At 42.5% G+C, this 17,783-nt stretch overlaps 1 protein-coding gene across 2 annotated transcripts in view; it reads right to left on the reverse strand.

The window, feature by feature from the left end:
• The window catches only part of msh3 (mutS homolog 3 (E. coli)), a 40,740-nt gene extending 22,957 nt beyond the window's left edge, over positions 1 to 17,783 (reverse strand). The window contains exons 1-16 of one of the 2 annotated variants that reach the window (XM_056376967.1): positions 17,341 to 17,783; positions 17,100 to 17,220; positions 16,449 to 16,762; positions 14,875 to 15,090; positions 14,227 to 14,343; positions 14,001 to 14,118; positions 13,772 to 13,911; positions 12,671 to 12,837; positions 8,955 to 9,064; positions 8,638 to 8,752; positions 7,674 to 7,758; positions 6,177 to 6,286; positions 4,262 to 4,394; positions 2,250 to 2,437; positions 1,073 to 1,241; positions 770 to 834 (exon numbers count right to left, since the gene is read on the reverse strand). In XM_056376967.1, coding sequence (XP_056232942.1) covers positions 770 to 834; positions 1,073 to 1,241; positions 2,250 to 2,437; positions 4,262 to 4,394; positions 6,177 to 6,286; positions 7,674 to 7,758; positions 8,638 to 8,752; positions 8,955 to 9,064; positions 12,671 to 12,837; positions 13,772 to 13,911; positions 14,001 to 14,118; positions 14,227 to 14,343; positions 14,875 to 15,090; positions 16,449 to 16,762; positions 17,100 to 17,220; positions 17,341 to 17,475 — 2,303 coding nt within the window. In that variant the 5' untranslated portion in view covers positions 17,476 to 17,783. Of the gene's footprint in view, positions 1 to 769; positions 835 to 1,072; positions 1,242 to 2,249; positions 2,438 to 4,261; positions 4,395 to 6,176; positions 6,287 to 7,673; positions 7,759 to 8,637; positions 8,753 to 8,954; positions 9,065 to 12,670; positions 12,838 to 13,771; positions 13,912 to 14,000; positions 14,119 to 14,226; positions 14,344 to 14,874; positions 15,091 to 16,448; positions 16,763 to 17,099; positions 17,224 to 17,340 lie in introns of both variants that reach the window. The other variant, XM_056376966.1, reaches the window with a different exon arrangement.

Genomic DNA, 17,783 nt, shown 5'->3' on the forward strand with positions numbered 1-17,783 from the left:
GGCCATCTATTGAAATTATTATTAACACTTATCAACAACTCAGCCTAAAAGAGCACATGTCACTCGGCTCCTGCTCATTGACCTCCACTGGCTACCCATGGCCGCCTGAATTAAATTCAAGTCACTAACGTTTGCCTTCAGTGATTTCTGGATGTGCACCCACCTACTTAAACTCAGTAATACAGGGTTTTCCTGTATTCCTCCAAGGAATGTCGTCTGGCATGGTCATTTGTGGTTCTTTGATAGCGGAACGACCCATCTTCAAGAATCTCTAGAAGACTCATCCTCTCTGAGAACACCTCCTCTCCTAACACCTCTTACACCCTGATGTGCCTAGCTCACACTTACTGTGCACTTCTTTACGTGATCTCCTTGCACTTCACCTTACTCAACAGATTTAGCACTTAATGCTTCCTTCAAGGTCTCTCTACTGTCTCCTCTCTCCACTCTCCTACTGCACGGTAGCTTTAGTGTTTCCCTCCCTTGTCGGTTGCTTAAAAGCGTCTGCCAAATGAGTAAATGTAAATGTAAATGCTCTAGAGACAATGCATAACATATCACTCTCTCCACTACATCATCGAGTGAAAAAGATCTGCAGTTACACAGCTACATCTCAGACAACACTCAGAGGTGATATCTAAAACCATAGAGCAAATTTTAGACAGTCATTGCCACTGTCAAATCATTCTAGGTGACAAATATGTGTGTGTGTGTGTGTGTGTGTGTGTGTGTGTGTGTGTGTGTGTGTGTGCTGCAGCTGTGAGCTGACCTGCTGATTTTGACCCAATCAGGTGGTACAGTGGATGACAGCGAGTTCTTCACCTCAATCAGAAACTGAGGGCAGAGGAGCAAGAGGAAGGAGGAAGACTTTCATAAATAAGGCCTGAGCAGACGGACAAATTAATGTGTCACTTTTGATTAAAACTGACACACACACACACACACAGTTACAAAAACATACACATGCATAGAAATCAGATCATCACCATGAGTCAGTCTTTCACCCAAATCAGGCCATCAATGTCCTCCCACCTGTCTTTCACTCTCAGCCTCAAACACACACAGACGCTACCTCCTGTCCAGAGACGGTCGCGTAGTCAAATGCGGGGGCCTTCAGCGTCAGTCGGATTTCTTTTCGGTGGTCTTGAATCTCATTGAGGACTGTCTGGATCTGCTCTCTCCTTTCCTGTAGCACCGGGAAGCCGGACAGATCTGAGAACAGCTCGGTCTTATTCCCCGACCTGCACAAATACATACACAACGTTTTCTGAGACACGAGCCTGCTGATCAGCCTGATCCCTCAGTAGTAAAAAAAAGTGGGGTGAAAAGAAATCATCCATGGGTCACAGAGTTCCTTCACTCTGGTAATCTATGCCAACTGCTGATCACACATTGTGTGGAGTGACAGCAGACATCCAACATCATCCCCTGCTCTGTATCTTGCACTCCTGAGCTCAGTGTGTTTTTCTGATCCCCACGTCACCCTGTAAGACTTATTTCTAGATTTAACACTGTGCACCAGAGTGAATCAAGCTGAATGAAATTAGCAACTGAATCGAATCAAAACCATCGTAGAAGAATCACCAGTGGCTGAATCAACAGAGATTTATAAATTTGACATATGAAATATTTGTATAATAATCAATAAACAATAATCAAAGTATTCAAATAAGTATATTCAAATACAACGTCTGCTGGCTCTCCCATCTATGTCCATGTAAAAATATGCAAAATAAAATAACATTCAAGGTTTGGCAAATGCTGTTTGAAAGTTTCCCCTTTTCTTAATTCTGAGATAAAGATAATACAGAACCATCACACGGTTCAGTGTAGCAGCAACTAACTGCATCAGTCTAAGCTCTCCATTAGTGCTGAACGAATTAGTCAATAAATTGACCAACAGACCTTGTGCACAACAAAGCAACTTAATACCATATAATATTGACATGATTGACCGTATTCTTTTGTAATGAACGATAATGAACGATAATGAACAACGACAAATAACTGAGTCACATATTGGTCACCTATAAAGCTTTGTTCAACAGCAGCAGTAAGGACTGTAATGGCTATTGTTCTTTTTCTGGAGATATCTCTATGCTTACTCTACAGTCCAAAAGTGTTTTTATATTGCAATGCACTGAAGAGCTTTTTCTGCACTTTTATTCTCTCAACGCATCTCATGCAAAATACTCAGTTTTTCCTCTCTTCTCTCCAGATATCTCCTTCTCACGCTGCTGGATACTCACTTGGCTGCTTTTTCATTGAGCACCTTGAGAAAGTTGTGTGCTGGAGCCAGCAGATCAGGAGTGTCCAACAAGAGGCCATGGAGCAGCGTCGAGCTGATCTGAGACTTGATAGCTGGGAGCAAGGCCTGCAGTTCCAGCCCCAGGCGTGAAAGACTGCTACTGATGAGGTAGAACTGCTGCGTGGAGGACTGAAACACACACACACACACACACACAAAGATATGCATAATGTTCAATGAAGCGTAAATGTTTGAGGTCATGGTGCTTCTGGCATAGCTCATCTCACTTGTATGAAGCTGCGTTTGTAACATTGATTTATGAATGAGAAATAAGAAATACTCTTTATTCTCTAACATAAAACGCAAATCATTTTCTCTCCATTGCTTCGTGTTTGCGTGTGAGTGTGTGTGTGTATGTGTGTTTGTGTGTGTACACCAGTGAGATTAGATCACTAAATCTCATCTGCACTGGATATGGAAGCCAAGCTTAAAGAGCAACCATCGATTATAGCCAGCACAGTGCCCCCCCCCACCCACCCACCCAAAAGAAAATTAAATAGCACAGCTGCTTTAATGTGTTGCCTTTGTCATGTCATTGAAATGCAGACACTGGGTTTATTCAGGACTCACGCTCACTGATTTCTTTTAACTCTGACTCACTTATAAGCAAACGCTGCCATTTATCTATTTTATTATGTGCAAATTTCAGCTCCTTTGGTAACTGACGACAATCCACAATGTAGGAAATACAGCTGTATACAGCAGCTACAGTTTTATGTCTCCTTAAGATTAATGCTGTGGCTTTAAAAATAAAATTGGTGATCATTTAAGATGAAATTAACTTAATGATTAATCAATGTTCTGCATTTCACCTCTGAAGAGAAGCAATGTTGTAAATGATATTGACTTCATATAGCCATTGATGATGTCACAGTGTAGTGCCAAGTCATGAAAGGTTAATGAGAGTCACACTGAAAATGGTTTATGGTATTAATCACGCTGCAGTTTTAATGGTCCTCCATGTCAGCAGCCCCCTTGTTGCTCTTTTATGAACCCAAACAGACAGTGAGTGCAGACCATAAGCGTGCCCTCCCTCCCATTATGTCAATGGAGCCATAGAGACACAGGCCATTACACACAGGTCCATTTATCTACAGATGGGCAAAATGACAATTAAGGACCCTGTGCGTGCGTGTGCGTGTGTGTGTGTGTGTGTGTGTGTGTGTGTGTGTTTGTTCAGTGACATTTCTTTTAAAGAATATATGAGGGAGTCAGAAAGTTGAATGTGAAACAAGACATCAAGCTCAGACCAGTGTCTCTCTCATCTCTGTACAACACACACACACACACACACACACGCACACACACACACACAGACACACACACGTGTGGGATGTGGGATGTGGGATGAAGCCTTCTGACATTTCAAAGATGGGTCCAATGGGAAATGAGATTGTGTCAGACAATCAGGTAAGTGCCACTGAGGCCACTGTTCCCTGTTGTTAATCAAGAGGCATGCCATAAAAGAGAGAGGGAGAGGGAGAGACAGAGAGAGGGAGAGAGAGGGAGGGAGAGGGAGATGGAGAGAGAGGGTGAGAGAGAGAGAGAGAGAGAGAGAGAGAGAGAGAGAGAGAGAGAGAGAGAGGGAGATGGAGAGAGAGAGGGAGAGAGAGAGAGAGAGAGAGAGAGAGAGAGAGAGAGAGGGAGAGAGAGAGAGAGAGAGAGGGAGAGAGAAAGAGAGAAAGGGGTTGAGAGAGAGAGAAAATTGTCTTGGTTTTAATTTTTATGCACAGCATGAAGAGGGAGGTCTGCTGTACCTGTATAAGACTTTTGTAATCTCTCCAGAGGTGTGGTGTGTGTGTGTGTGTGTGTGTGTGTGTGTGTGTGTGTGTGTGTGTGTGTGTGTGTGTGTGTGTGTGTGTGTGTGTGTGTGTGTGTGTGTGACACACTGGTGGAGACGGTGTCAGTCTCATGCGCCATGCTCTGACCTCCGCCACTTTCGTTACTTCTTACCTTTTTGTGGTATATGCTGCAGATGCCTCTCTCCAGGTCGGGTAGATGTGACAGCAGGGACCTGGTGGAATTTATAGCCAGAGAATCCGACTCCAAGATCTCCTGCACGGCATCCAGCCGCTCTGAGATGGATCTGTGGGTTCATGGGAGTAAAAGGAAGGGAGGATAGACAGAGGAACAGGAATTAGGAAAGCAAGACTGAAAGTGAACAGTCAAATAAATTAAAATGTTCAATCCCCATCATCAGCAACAGAAATTTGTCATTCAGAGGGCTGAATCAGCTTTGAGTGAGAGGCCCTTTTTCTCTAACTAACTGCCAAACTGCCACTGATTAGCTTCATCATAAATCCAGAAATGTGTTGTAGTTTGCCAGTAGCCATCAAGTCAAACACACATGAAAGAGGTGACATAGAAAGTTCAGCTTATTCACTGTGTGCTTCTTAATAATATAATATTATTGTATGGGATCTCTGGCACATCCTCTGTGGAGAAGAGGTAGATGCTGTTAATTAAGTCAAAACATCTTTACAGTACATTTTACAATGGAGCCATATGGAGGAGCAATATTGAAGGTGAGAGTTTAAGATTATAAAACCTTGAAAAAAATGTTAAAACAGCTGTCTTGCTGTCTGGATTACAGATAACCGCTTATTAAAATATTCTATAAAAGAGACAAAGACCACAAAACCATTCAATGGGCATAAACATCCAGAAAAAAAGGACTGAAAAAGCAGATCAAGACAAGCTTAGAGATGCAATAAATGGACAACGCACTCTCACATGTGTCTTTGCGTGCACATGTGCATGAGTGTCCGTGTTGTGTGCTTCTGCAGCGCGTGTCTTAGAATTAACGTGGCTGCGTGTAATCTGGGTTTTACTGATGTTGAAATTCTGTAGAGGGGCTATCTGTATAATCTGAGAGCAGTGCCCGATCCACAGCTATAATCCCTGCACAGGGAGAGAGGGAGGGCCACACACACACACACACACACACACACACACACACACACACACACACACACACACACACACACACACACACACACACACACACACACACACACACACACTCAATATATGGATAATAACATTACACTGCAGAAGAGAGAACTGGAATAATGCTGCAGTATTAGAACTAAGAGGTTGTCTGTAGCAGAAGCGCTGTGAGTCAGTTTCATCTTTTTCTGTGTGGTTTCAGCGTGTGGTGTTTTGGAAATAGGAGCAGCTGTAGAGCAGCTGAAAAGTAAGTCAGTATTCACATTAAAGATGCTTTCTTAAATCCTTTCCAACAATTCTTACTTATATGTGCCATATAAAATGGTCCTGGCCTTTTTACTCTAAGTTTGGCCTCTGGAGGTGCTTTCCCTCAAGCCGTGTGCACCTGCCGTCTGCAGCCTGTGCCAAAGCCATTCAGGTCAGATCTTTATTGTTCCACAGGAGGAAATTCTTTTTTTTCCAGCAATGCATTGAAAAAAAGAAACACACACACACACACACACAGAGCATTAACTCTAACCTTAACCCTTAACTATATAACAAGTAGAGGGATGGTGCACAGCCTGGTAGTATTGATGCCAAAGTCAGTTGTTCCAGGTACATGAACCCAGATTTAATGGCTATAATGTTATATCATCAGCGCACAGCATTTTAATCCTCACTGTTTAGTTGTCTGATAACATGAACACTTGCACATCCTAAACATGGGATTCTTTCCCATCTCTACCATATGACATGAGAGTGGTATAAGCGCTGCCTGAGAGGCTTAATTCAGGGCAAGTCTCACAGAGCAGGAAAAATGCGGGTGTGTTCCAATTCATTTTGTGGCATTCTGAAAGTGAATGTCAGGAACAGGGACAGAACAGTTCAGCACCGACAGCCGTGCTTCATCAGAGGTCAGAGGGGACCCTGTACTCACTGTGGGTCTGTGAGGGGCTGGCTCACCCACTTCCTCATCAGTCTCCTCCCAAACGGAGTGCAAGTGTGGTCCAACACCCACAACAGACTGCCCTTCACACCACCATCTGCCTGTCATTTAAAGAACACACACAAACACAGCTCACACATACAGTAACGCACACATGCAGCTCGGATATAATGCCCACATGGTGTTACAAGTTAGAGCCGAGGGTGAGAGTTTAAATGTGCAAAATGAAATAATCCAGTGTTGTTATGGTTTTTTTTTTTTTTTTTAAAGATAAGTAGACAAAGCCATTCTGATATTAGTAATGAAATGCAGTAAGAAGCTCAAATTGGGCTTGAAGTCCAAATCTGACGTTTATGCGTGTGTGACGTTGTGTGTGTGTGTGCGCGCTGTGCAGAATGTCTATTCGTCCGACACACATGCCACAGCAGCAGAGTCGTGCTGAACTTTTGAGCCGTCACCCACGCAAGTCTGACTAGTCACTGAACATTTTCCTTCAACTTCTCTCACGCATTAAAATTTTTACAGTCCGGTGTACAACTCCAACTGTTAACTGATTTCCCCAGGTTGTACTGACCAGAGCAGTCGATTTGAGGCTCAGACACGAGTCAAACTTAAGTCAATGTGAAAGCAATGAGGCAATATAAAAGGGGTTGTTTGTAGAGATGAACCTTCAGAGAACTATCACCCAAATCTGCAGCTCCCCTCAACTGACCTTTATCATGAGTTTCATCGTTTAGCTGTCTGGCCTGCAACTTAAATGTTTTGATTGATTCTCATTTTGTCATGTTCCAGCAAAGAAGCTCTTAAAGCCTGCTGTATCCTACACGCTCAGCACCAAACTGCAGACAGACACAGTAATGCACAGGCTGGTAAGTGGGGCATTTAGCATCCGAACAACCAGATATTTCCCCCAGGGGTTCATAGAGACAGAAACAGGATCATCAAGATGCATCAGGCTAAATGCTGACATCAGTGTGCTAACATGCTCACAATGAAAATGCCAAGATGGTGATAATGTTTACAATGTTCATCAACTTAGTTTAGCATGTTAGCATGCTAGCATTTTGTCATTAGCACACAACACAAAGCACTGCTGATGTTGTAGGGAATGTTATTAGTTTTTAGTCAGAAACCAAACTACTGCACAAAGTGATATTTTAACATGATGATGGCAGCAGATGAAATGTTGAAGGATCACAAAGGTGAAGGCAATTCATCCTAAGGGGGAACATACACGTCCGTATGAAATGTCACGGCAATCCAACCAATAGTGGTTAAAATATTTTACCTAAAACTACAAATGTGAATCTCATAGTGGCAACAGATGTTTGCTTCTGAAGACCTGTAACATGACTTCCCTCCACAGACATGAGACTCAACACTTGGCTTTTCTTCACCAGGCCAAAGACTGGTGAAGAAAACTGTTTATACACCAGAGGATTAAACAGCATGGTGCTGTGTAAACAGCCAGCTGAGATGTACTTCTACCTGATTGTTAAGGATTTCCAGGTTCCTGAGGGTGGCTGCATTCAGGATCATACCGTCCGACTTGCAGGTCAGATGCAGAAATGAGCTGTGTGGAGCACAAAAAATTATTACAATCTTCTTAGGAAAAGATTTTAAAAGTGATTCCACAACTTTTCCATAACTCAAAACCAATCCTGTGAAAATGTTCTTTTTGGTTTGTAAAATGTTGGTGTTCACTCTATAAATCGTTGTAAATGGTGTAAAGGAAGAACGTTGCACTTTAAAGCAATCAAAGTGTGAAAATGAAGGTGAACAATGGGTGAACTGACCCTTCTAACTGAGACACAGAGTTCAGCTCGCTGTCAGAACACTTTTCTTTTGCACCTTCACCTCATCATCTTACTACTTACAATTTCTAACAACACTTACTCATATGTAATGTTGATGTGACACTGAAAATGTTAATTCAAATTTCAGGAAGAGAAAATTAGTGAGAGAGATCATTCTTATAAATGTCAGATAGCTTCTGAAGCTAAGTCTTATTATTATGAGCCATGAAGCAGAAAGTGATCCACTACTTTATTGTTTAAAAGTGCAGGACTTAAAGACATGAGAGTGAATTTGCCAAAAGGGAGGAAGTTTTAAAATGTGATGATTGTAACGGTGAAAATTCCACAACTTTACTATGACTTTGCATGAATTGTACAATATTAGCTTTCACCTCAAAAGGTTTGAAAGGGGGAAAAGAAAGAGATAAATGCTGCACTTCAAACTAATACAAGTGTAACATTTTTTGTGAATTAGTCTTTTATATTTCTTCAGGGTCATGTGTAAATTCCTTCACATTCCTGACTGGACTCTAACTCTCAAAATTGAACGTAGACCCAGGAATTCACTGACCACTGGGAAGGCTTGATAATGATGAAGCTTGTAGCCTGTGTCGCTGACTCTGTGTGTTTGTTTGTGTATGCGGGTCTGTGTGTACCTTTCACTCCTAAGAACTCTCTCCAAGTTGAATTCTTGGAGGTACTGGATGAGAGGCCCCAGACAGCAGATCACTGGGCTCTCCAAGGACACTACACTCGACAGAGAGCGAGCGTCTGGAGGACACGAACACACATATAAACACACACACACACACACGCCACAGGTAAAACCCAGCCAGTGATCACAAGCCCACTCCTCAGACACATCTAGTGTTTTACATCTGAATGGCTGTGAGAGTATATGGGTAGCTGAAGGGAATGTAAATGTAAAGAGATTCAAAAGAAATAAGGGATGCATTGGCACAAACAAACGCACCTTTCTCGTGGGTGTGGCAGTAGAATTCGGTGACTGTGTTCATCGCAGAGGCAAACTCAAACTGAGTGCTGTGTCTCTTCTCAACTCTCACTCGGTCATCAGCCTGAGCACTGGAGGGGAGCAACATGACAGCATTGACCCGAGAGGTCAGTGATGCTTGTGAGTGAAGAAGGAAACACAGCGTCTGATATCTGATCAGATGATTCTTTCAGTGAGAGGAATTAGACGCAGCAGCAGCAGAGCATGTCCCAGCAAACCTTTTGTTCAACTACACACACACACACACACGCTCCCCTGCATTACCCCACTGCTCCACCATAACACCCTATTGTTCCATTCAATCTCTAGGCATTGCTGCTTTCAAGGACTTGCTTTGTCCGCTCTGCCGTTGCCAGGGCAACCAAGGCAAGCACGTGGCTCTGGACACACTGCTGAAGCATTTTTCTGTCTTCCGTTTCCTAATGCACTCACACTCTCTCACACTCTCTCACACTCTCTCACACTCTCTCACACACACACACACACACACACACAACACACACACACACACACACACAACACACACACACACACACACACACACACACACACACACACACACACACACACACACACACACACACACACACACACACACACACACACACACACACACACACACACACACACACACACACACACACACACACACACACACACACACACACACACACACACGGAAGACACATCATCTTTCACTTCAGCCACTGGTCGGACTGGGAATATAGTGGAACATAGTGTGATCAATAAACTGAATATTGTGCCAGCAGTGCAGCTACGACCATTAATCATTTAACCAGTCAACTGAGCCATATTATGAGGTTTACAAGAACATCAACGGTTGCAGATATTGATCCAGGGACAGTGGGTAGCAGTGCAGCATTTCTACAAAACCCTAAGAGGAACCTGGGTTTAGGACGTTTCAGTCTGCTTTAAGGTTCCACAGGAAACTAATTTGAGTTTGGGTGTTTCCACCATTAGTTGCACTTTAATTACTTTAATTTGATTTGATTTGAAATCTGTTGTTATTTTGGTGCTCACACTGTTGAAAAATGACAGCCATGCACATGACTGTATGCACAACACGCTTAATGCAGATAATGACACTGTTAACCTGCTGTTTAGAAGATCTGATTATTTACAATGTTAATCATCTTTAGTTTAGCATGTTAGCATGATAGCATTTGCCAATTAGCAGTAAACACGAAGTACAGCTGAAGCCGATGGGAATTCTGCAATGATTTTGCAGGTATTTGGTCATAAACTGAGTGTGAGACACAAGTCATCACCAAAGTGATTAGAATTCATCTAATGGATGTTATGGTCAGTTATGTGGCACAATTCAGCCACAGAGGAAACCTAACCCTCAACGCCATTTTTAACAGTATGAGCACTAGAAATTAAATTTAATTAAATTTTAAGTTGCGTTTAGTCCGAGAGGTGAAGGGGTTTGTTCTTCATATTAAGAAGTGACACACCACTTCCTTGACCACAAGGTTCTTTTCTTTAATATTTAGTTTTTCTTCAAATGCTCACAGCACTGTGATGGCGAACCAATCAGAAGCAGAGATGACTAAAGGTTAAATCAGGATGTTGAGACCCAGAGATCAGAGGTTAATGTGCACAACAGATTAAGGTTCTCGATTAGTCCCTATTGCTGCAGGGTGAACACAAAGCACACACACACACACACACAAACACACAAACACACACACACACACACACACACACACACACACACACACAAAGGGGATCTATCCTGATACATGACTGCTGTCTTACCATACACCCAGGATGTAATATTCACTTTCAAGAGTGTCAGTCATCGACTTAAAATCTTTGGAAAAGCGAACAAAGAGCATTTGTATCGACAGCATCCGCCAGTGAGCTTTTCAGTCGTCCTGATCCCCGTCACCGCTCTCATCCTAACTCATGACTCCAGGCTGTTGGATGAGTAAAGCAACGAACGCTGCGCCTAGCTACTGCCAACCTCAGGGACTCATTACCTGCCACTCTATGGACACACATACAGCCCGTTACCTTGGGGCCCGTCTCATCAGCCCACCCCGGGGACACAGAGGCTGTCGAGGTAACGTCAACAGGCACAAAAATCCCCTGTTTTAAACATTCACCTGGGTGGGTCTTGCTTTTGTATATTTTAATGGGTTGCTGTTACACTACTGTAATATTTATAAGTGTCAAAGCTAATTTCCATCAAAAAATCTATTTCAGAATCATTTATGCATTTTAAGTGTCATTCTTCTCAGTTTGATGACTCACAATTGAGAAAAAAAAAAATCACCTAGAAAAATGTCTTAGTGATGTGTAAAGGGCCTTGCATAGCTGAGTATTATGTGTGAATAGAAATGTGACAAATTTTCTGTCTGAGCTGAACGGACAAAGCTGCCCTGTATTTGTATGATACAGGATGCTGAGAAGAGTCTTGTCTCTGATAAGCGTAACGCTAGAGAGCAGTGCTGTTCAAACACAATAATTGGGCTGGCCTTTACAGGCCTAACTCCATTATAATCAGTCAACATGGACATCTAAAAAAGTGGGGGGGGCAGGAATGAAAACAAATGAACTAAAACTTCCAGAATTAAATCTAAACTGAGAGGGAAAAATGAAAGCTCAGGTGAACAATGAGCGATGTGCACCCTCAGGGAATCAACAGCAGCAGACATCCCTCCCTTTTATCCAACCATCGCCTTCTAAACTAATCTGCTCCCTACCACTTCTTCATTTCATTTTCACAGCATAATACAATCCCAGGCAGCCTCCAGAGGAACGTCCCCACTGGTGTGAACGTGCTGGGTGCAGACTGTCAGCAGAGATGAGCCAAATGGCGGCATGAGGGGAGGCAACAGGTTTCTGGAATACAGCCGATTCAGATCTTGTGCTTCATACAGCAGCCTGCAGTCTGCTGCTGCACCAGAGACTTGGCTGAAGCTTGGCTGTTGCACCTCATGTTCTTATGCTGAGCTAATATTAGTCTGAATACTGTTATTTTGTAAATTGTAAATGTACATTGTAAAACTATAAATTTTTATACCCTTATGTATCTATAGTTTGCACTGTCTGACTTCTCAGCAGCTGCAGTTTGGAAAAACAGCGATGGAGTTTATTTCTTTGACGCCCGAGTAAAAACTTCTAAAGGCTTACAAATACATTTACCAACATTAAAGCCTGCTGGGGCCTCCAGAGCCACCAGCCAACTTTTATGAACCTTTTTTCAACAATTATAACTACTTTACACATTTGAGCAATGACATACACTTAATACATCACCTAACGGTACTGTAAAAAACTGTTTTGGGAGAAAGTCAGTCTATGAACTTTTGAAATATATAAGCACCAGTTGGACCCTGTTTAGCTCTGAAGTGATACCCAGGATGCTGAGTGCCATTATCACATAACCTCAATATGAGCCTGCATTGATTTCCTCATCCAGACTGAGCCCAGAGAAGTCCAGACTAAACAACTGTCTACCTGCCTGGGGAAATCTAAACACAATCCCTCAGAATGAAGTAGACTAAACTCACAAACACACACAAACACACACACACACACACACACACACACACACACACACACACACACACACACACACACACACACACACACGTCATGTGGTAAATAAGTATATACTGCCCCCTAGTGTCCTGATGGCAGATTACCTGGCATTAGCGATGCTCTGTAGGAGTCTGTGGGTCTGTTCGGAGAGGTCAGAGGGCACCAGGATCTCCACAGGGTTGATCTTTAGGACACGAGCCTCCAGCTCAGAGCGAGACTGACCATCAGGGAAACAGTCAAGTAACACGTCTCCTGTGGTGGGCTGGACAGCCTACAAACACATGCAGAAGATGAATGGGCACATTGAGTGCATTTACTATTTCTTCCTGTGGTGCTTGGTCCATTGGTCTGACTTTCAGGGGTAATGTTACGTTGTTGTGACATAATTCCTTCACACTGATCATAAAATAAAGAGTGTTTTTTTAAACAAAAGTTGACTTTGTTGTAGCGCCACCATAAAATGATAAATTAAGTCACTATGAGGGAGATACTTCAAAATAGTGAAAAGTTGAGGATTCACATGAACGTGCAATATAATAATTGTTGCCTGAAACAAAGACAAAGAAATTGTCTTTTTCTTTACAACCCAGTTGTTACCAACATTAACTTAACTCTACTGTCGCTTTACTCTCCATGTCAGGGCTGGGTGATATCGGCGCAGTTTTCTTTTTCAGCATATACAATCTGCTATATATCACAATGTCCTACATGTTATAGAAATTAAATCGAGAAACAGTTTATGGATAAAATGACCAGATGGGAATGTCTGTTTTTGGCTGATGCTGTGAAATAAATACCTGACAAATAAAGCGAAAGAATAAAACTTCATCACATGACTCTAAAGGACCACAGATGTTGGAGGGAGGGTTAATTTGGTTTGAACACAATCAAAACATGACCACTGACAATTTTTTCATGTCTCGAAAATCATCCAATCCTTCTCCACAGATTAGATTGCCAACTCATGTCAACAGACTGAGAGAACCGATATAACATTCAAATAAAGCGGTAATTAACAATAATTTACATTGAAATACACAAAGGAGGCACAGGATAATAACACAATCCCTTAATGTGTATTGACAAACAAGCTGGGATGTAATCGTTCTTTAACTTTCAAATAAGATATGACTGTTAATCTGCTTAAAACTGAACAACCTGAGCAACAAGTTGCATCCTCGGTTTTTTTAAGATTTTGTACTCACCACCAACCCTACAGTGAGCTGCGTCTTCACTTTATTCCAGTTCTCACTAATGCACAGCAGGAAGCTGTCGGGAGGGTCCAACGCCACATCACCACGGGCCCCCTCCTCCCCATCCTCCAGTCTGCTCACCGGGTTTACATCTCAAAAAAACGGTCAAGGACACAGCTTTGGACACGCAGAGATAGAATAAGGACACATGCACACAAATATTCACAGTCTACAAGGATACCCTCTCCCACCAGGGTGGACTTGGTGTACAGAGCACTGAGCTGACGAGTAAACAGAGCGTTCCTATTGGCTCCTGAGGCCTTGATCGCAGACGTCTCTGTCTGCTTAACCACACCAACCTAGAAATTAAAGACAATAAGGCAGCGATAAGAAACAACTTGGCTCCTGACAGTTTGAATTTCTAAACAACAATATGCAAAATATATTACTTCATTCATACTTCATACCTTGTGTCCTTGGGACACCAACCGTCTGACATGAACGAACAGGCGGTGTGTGGGGATGCTGCACGTCATGAAGTTATGATCCAGATGACAGAAGATGTTCAGCTCCTTGGCGGCAATCTGTTCACACACACAAAGATGACATCTGTGCTGCCTTAAAGGATAACTGAGGTGAAACTGAGTGTTCAGACAATTTCTCAACATGACATGTCTCCCTCCAAATTCCAGTAAATTTTGACATGCCGACTGAAACGAGTTTTTGGTCTTAAAATAGTGCAATTAAACTTTTAATTTAGAGTAAAGTGCTGGTTTGCAAGTTTAATTGTGAGTATTCATAAATCAATAATAATCAAATTAAAAAATTTTGTTTCCTATCCAAAATGACACAGATTTATAAATATAGAGAAAGTAAAATTTAGGACAAATATAAACGCAGCTAGTCACCAAAAAACACACAAACATGCAGATTTCACAGAGAGAGAGGGCACAGTTAAAATGGCATTAATACTGACTGTAAACATCCTTTAACCGGCAATGATACATAATTTCATTATGTAATGTCTTTTAGACTGTGATACATTTAATACATTTTGGATTCATATTGTTAATGTCCTGTTTGCATCACTAACGAGGAGGCGTCTCAGTTCTCACCTCTGCATCCTCCCCAAAGAACCTGTACTTGTAACCGCACTCCACAGCCAACAAGGCGTCCTCGTGTTTCTCTTTCAGCTGGATGACCTGCTGTTCCAGGGGAGTGTAAGCGCTTTTTGAGCGTCTGGAGGGGGCGCTAGTGTCCGACGGAGGACCCACAGTTGTACCTTTTCTTCCTCCTCCTGCTCCTCCTGCTCCTCTTGCCGACTTAGCAAACTGAGACAAGAGGAAAAAAAAAAGGAAAAATTCATAGGTCATCAGAAAAACATTGGCTTACCCAGACAAAAGCCACAAATGCAACAGTTCCCCAATCAAAACTTTTAGTTCTTGATTTCCTACTCATGTTTATTTCCTTTTACTAGTTCAATCACTTGATCTTTCATTTACTGTTGTCTCTAGCCCTGCAAATACTGGATTGCATGACCAGAGTTGGAGTTTCCCCGCTGGCCATTGCCCTTTCAAAATTAAATGGCACAAACAGTTTCTATTAGAGGGACATTGACAGCCTGCAGTGCTGCCAATTTAGCCAATTTGCCACTAGATTTAGAGACTTAGCGACAAATCTAATGCCCTCTCTCATGTCTACTGTTCAGTGAGTGGCAGAGAGAGCAGAGCAGCAGTTTGTTACCAAGGCAGAGGAGGTGCTAAATAAGACTAAATAAGATAGATATTGTGTCGCTTCTAACTTTGTCTCTGAGTGATCAATTTACAAGTAAATATAGTGGAAATCACAGCACAGTCTTTGTCTTTAATTTATGTGTTTGGTGATTTTGTCAAACGATGTCATGGTTATAAAATCAGGATTTTGGCAGCAGCAGAGCAGCAGCTTGGAAATGGCTTGGAAGTTAACATGTAGTCTTAATGGGTCGCGTTTCTCTCGTTATTTCAAACAGTTTCATTGGAAATTGGACTGTATTAAAATACTGTGTGAGCACAGAGAGTAGGAGAAAAGCAAAAACATAAAGGGCTGAAACCAGCTGACACTGAGCTGGGTGCCAATATGACGCAATGATGTCAGTTGTTTACAGGTTCCACAAGTTTTCAACTGCATCCTCAATTTTGCACATTGACCATATGTGGTCCTGCCATATTTTAGGTTTTATTCTCGTCTTGTTTATAGAATTGTGACCACAGCATGTGCATGCACAACTTTTAAATCACCTCAAACATATCTTTGGCATTTATATACAATTACTTCTTGATAATTATACGCAAACTCATACGCCAATATGATGTTTCTGCAAAAAGTTAACATCAGCTGATATGTTTGCCTGAGTGATTCATCAGTCTGGTTTTATTGTTGTCTTTATTATAATACTTGGGGATGTGCATTACATAGGTTTGTGCTGCTCTTCACTTCACACAACTCAAACTCTTGTGTGTAAGACATAATTGATCCTATATGAGGAAATTGACTTTTTGCTTGCCCTCCTATGCTGCTGCCTTGCTCATGGACACTGGAGCAGGGCAGTTGCTGTCCATCATGACGGCTTAAACCTTCATCCTTGGGACAACCTGCTGCCCAAAGCAAACTCTGGTGACAATGATGTGATGTCAGCATTTATAATGGGTACCCGTTTTGTAGCAGCCAGCCCCGAACTGTCCATTTCTTTAACCTCCTCCTCTTCCTCCTCCTCCTCCTCCCCATGCTCCTCCTGTGCTTGCTGAAGTCTGTTTTTATCGCTGTGTTGATCAGGAACATCCCGGGGAGGCCGAACGCTGCTTCCTTGGTCACGGATTTCACTGCTAGCGCCATCTGTCTTCTGTTCCACCCTCTGAGTGTCACTGTGCCTGATACTGTTCTCAGGCATCAAGTTGAAGCCCTTCAGCCTCTCCAGGGTGGAGGAGCAGAGGCCGCCTGACCCTCGACCCGATGTTAGCTTCGTATCTGAAGGGAGAAGAAATACACCGTAAGCACGATTATTATCATACATTAATATAAACCCGCAGAAGAAATTCCCAAATGGAAATATTTTACTCTTTTACATAGACAATCTTCATGAGGTTGCACTTAATCAATAGTTTGTCACACTAATATTTTGTTACATTAGTCAAAGTTCCACCTTTCTTAAATTTAAGCAACTACAATACTCAAATTTTGATCTTAACAGAGGGACGTGGCATCACTGCACATGCTGGTTGATGCTTTTGGAAATGGTGAGGTGTGGGTGACCTGGGTGAGGGTTGAGGAGGGTGGATTTTCAGTTTGAAGTGCACACACTCACCTTTAGTGCTCTGGCAGGTTGCAGGCTCACAGTCCAAATCCTCCACCTGCTGATCCTGTAGAGAAAGCTTTGCTCGTTTTGTTGGCACTCCAACCTCTTCAGAGGAATCAGAGGAAAGTTTCTGCTGCAGGACAAAATCAGCTGCGGTTCAGTGATGAGCATTAGCAGGTTAAGTATAAGTGATCAGCGTGTGTTTGGATGTGCGTGTGTGTGCGTTTTATTTAAAAGAAGCACAGCTCACCTTGCCTCTTGAAAGCTGGTGCTCACCAGGCTTCTGCTTAATCCCATACTGTTTGTTGGAGGCGTTGCTGCTGCTCAGCTTTGCGAAGTACCTGCTGATCGGAGCGTTACAGGACTTCTTCAGAGACTTTGGCATCTTTTCGTTTGCTCTTACATGAGGTTCACCGTAGAACTAAATGTATGGAAATCTGTGCACAAGTGGAGCCCATCGGTGTAGCACCGGGCATTAGCTGCAGCTCCCCGGCTTTTCAAAACATACCGGCGCATATACTGAGATCATCAGACGCGTAAATGGCGCAGCCAGCGTCAAGTCAAGTGCAAGAACATAAGGAAGTTTCCGGTTACATCTTTCAAAATTAAACTATTGATCCTGACAAACTTTCTCTGGTTTTTGCACACATAGTCTGATTTGATGTAAGAAAAACTTTTTTTGTCTTGCTCTGG

The sequence above is a fragment of the Seriola aureovittata genome, chromosome 5 (genome assembly GCF_021018895.1).
Source record: "Seriola aureovittata isolate HTS-2021-v1 ecotype China chromosome 5, ASM2101889v1, whole genome shotgun sequence".
Classification (NCBI taxonomy): domain Eukaryota; kingdom Metazoa; phylum Chordata; class Actinopteri; order Carangiformes; family Carangidae; genus Seriola; species Seriola aureovittata.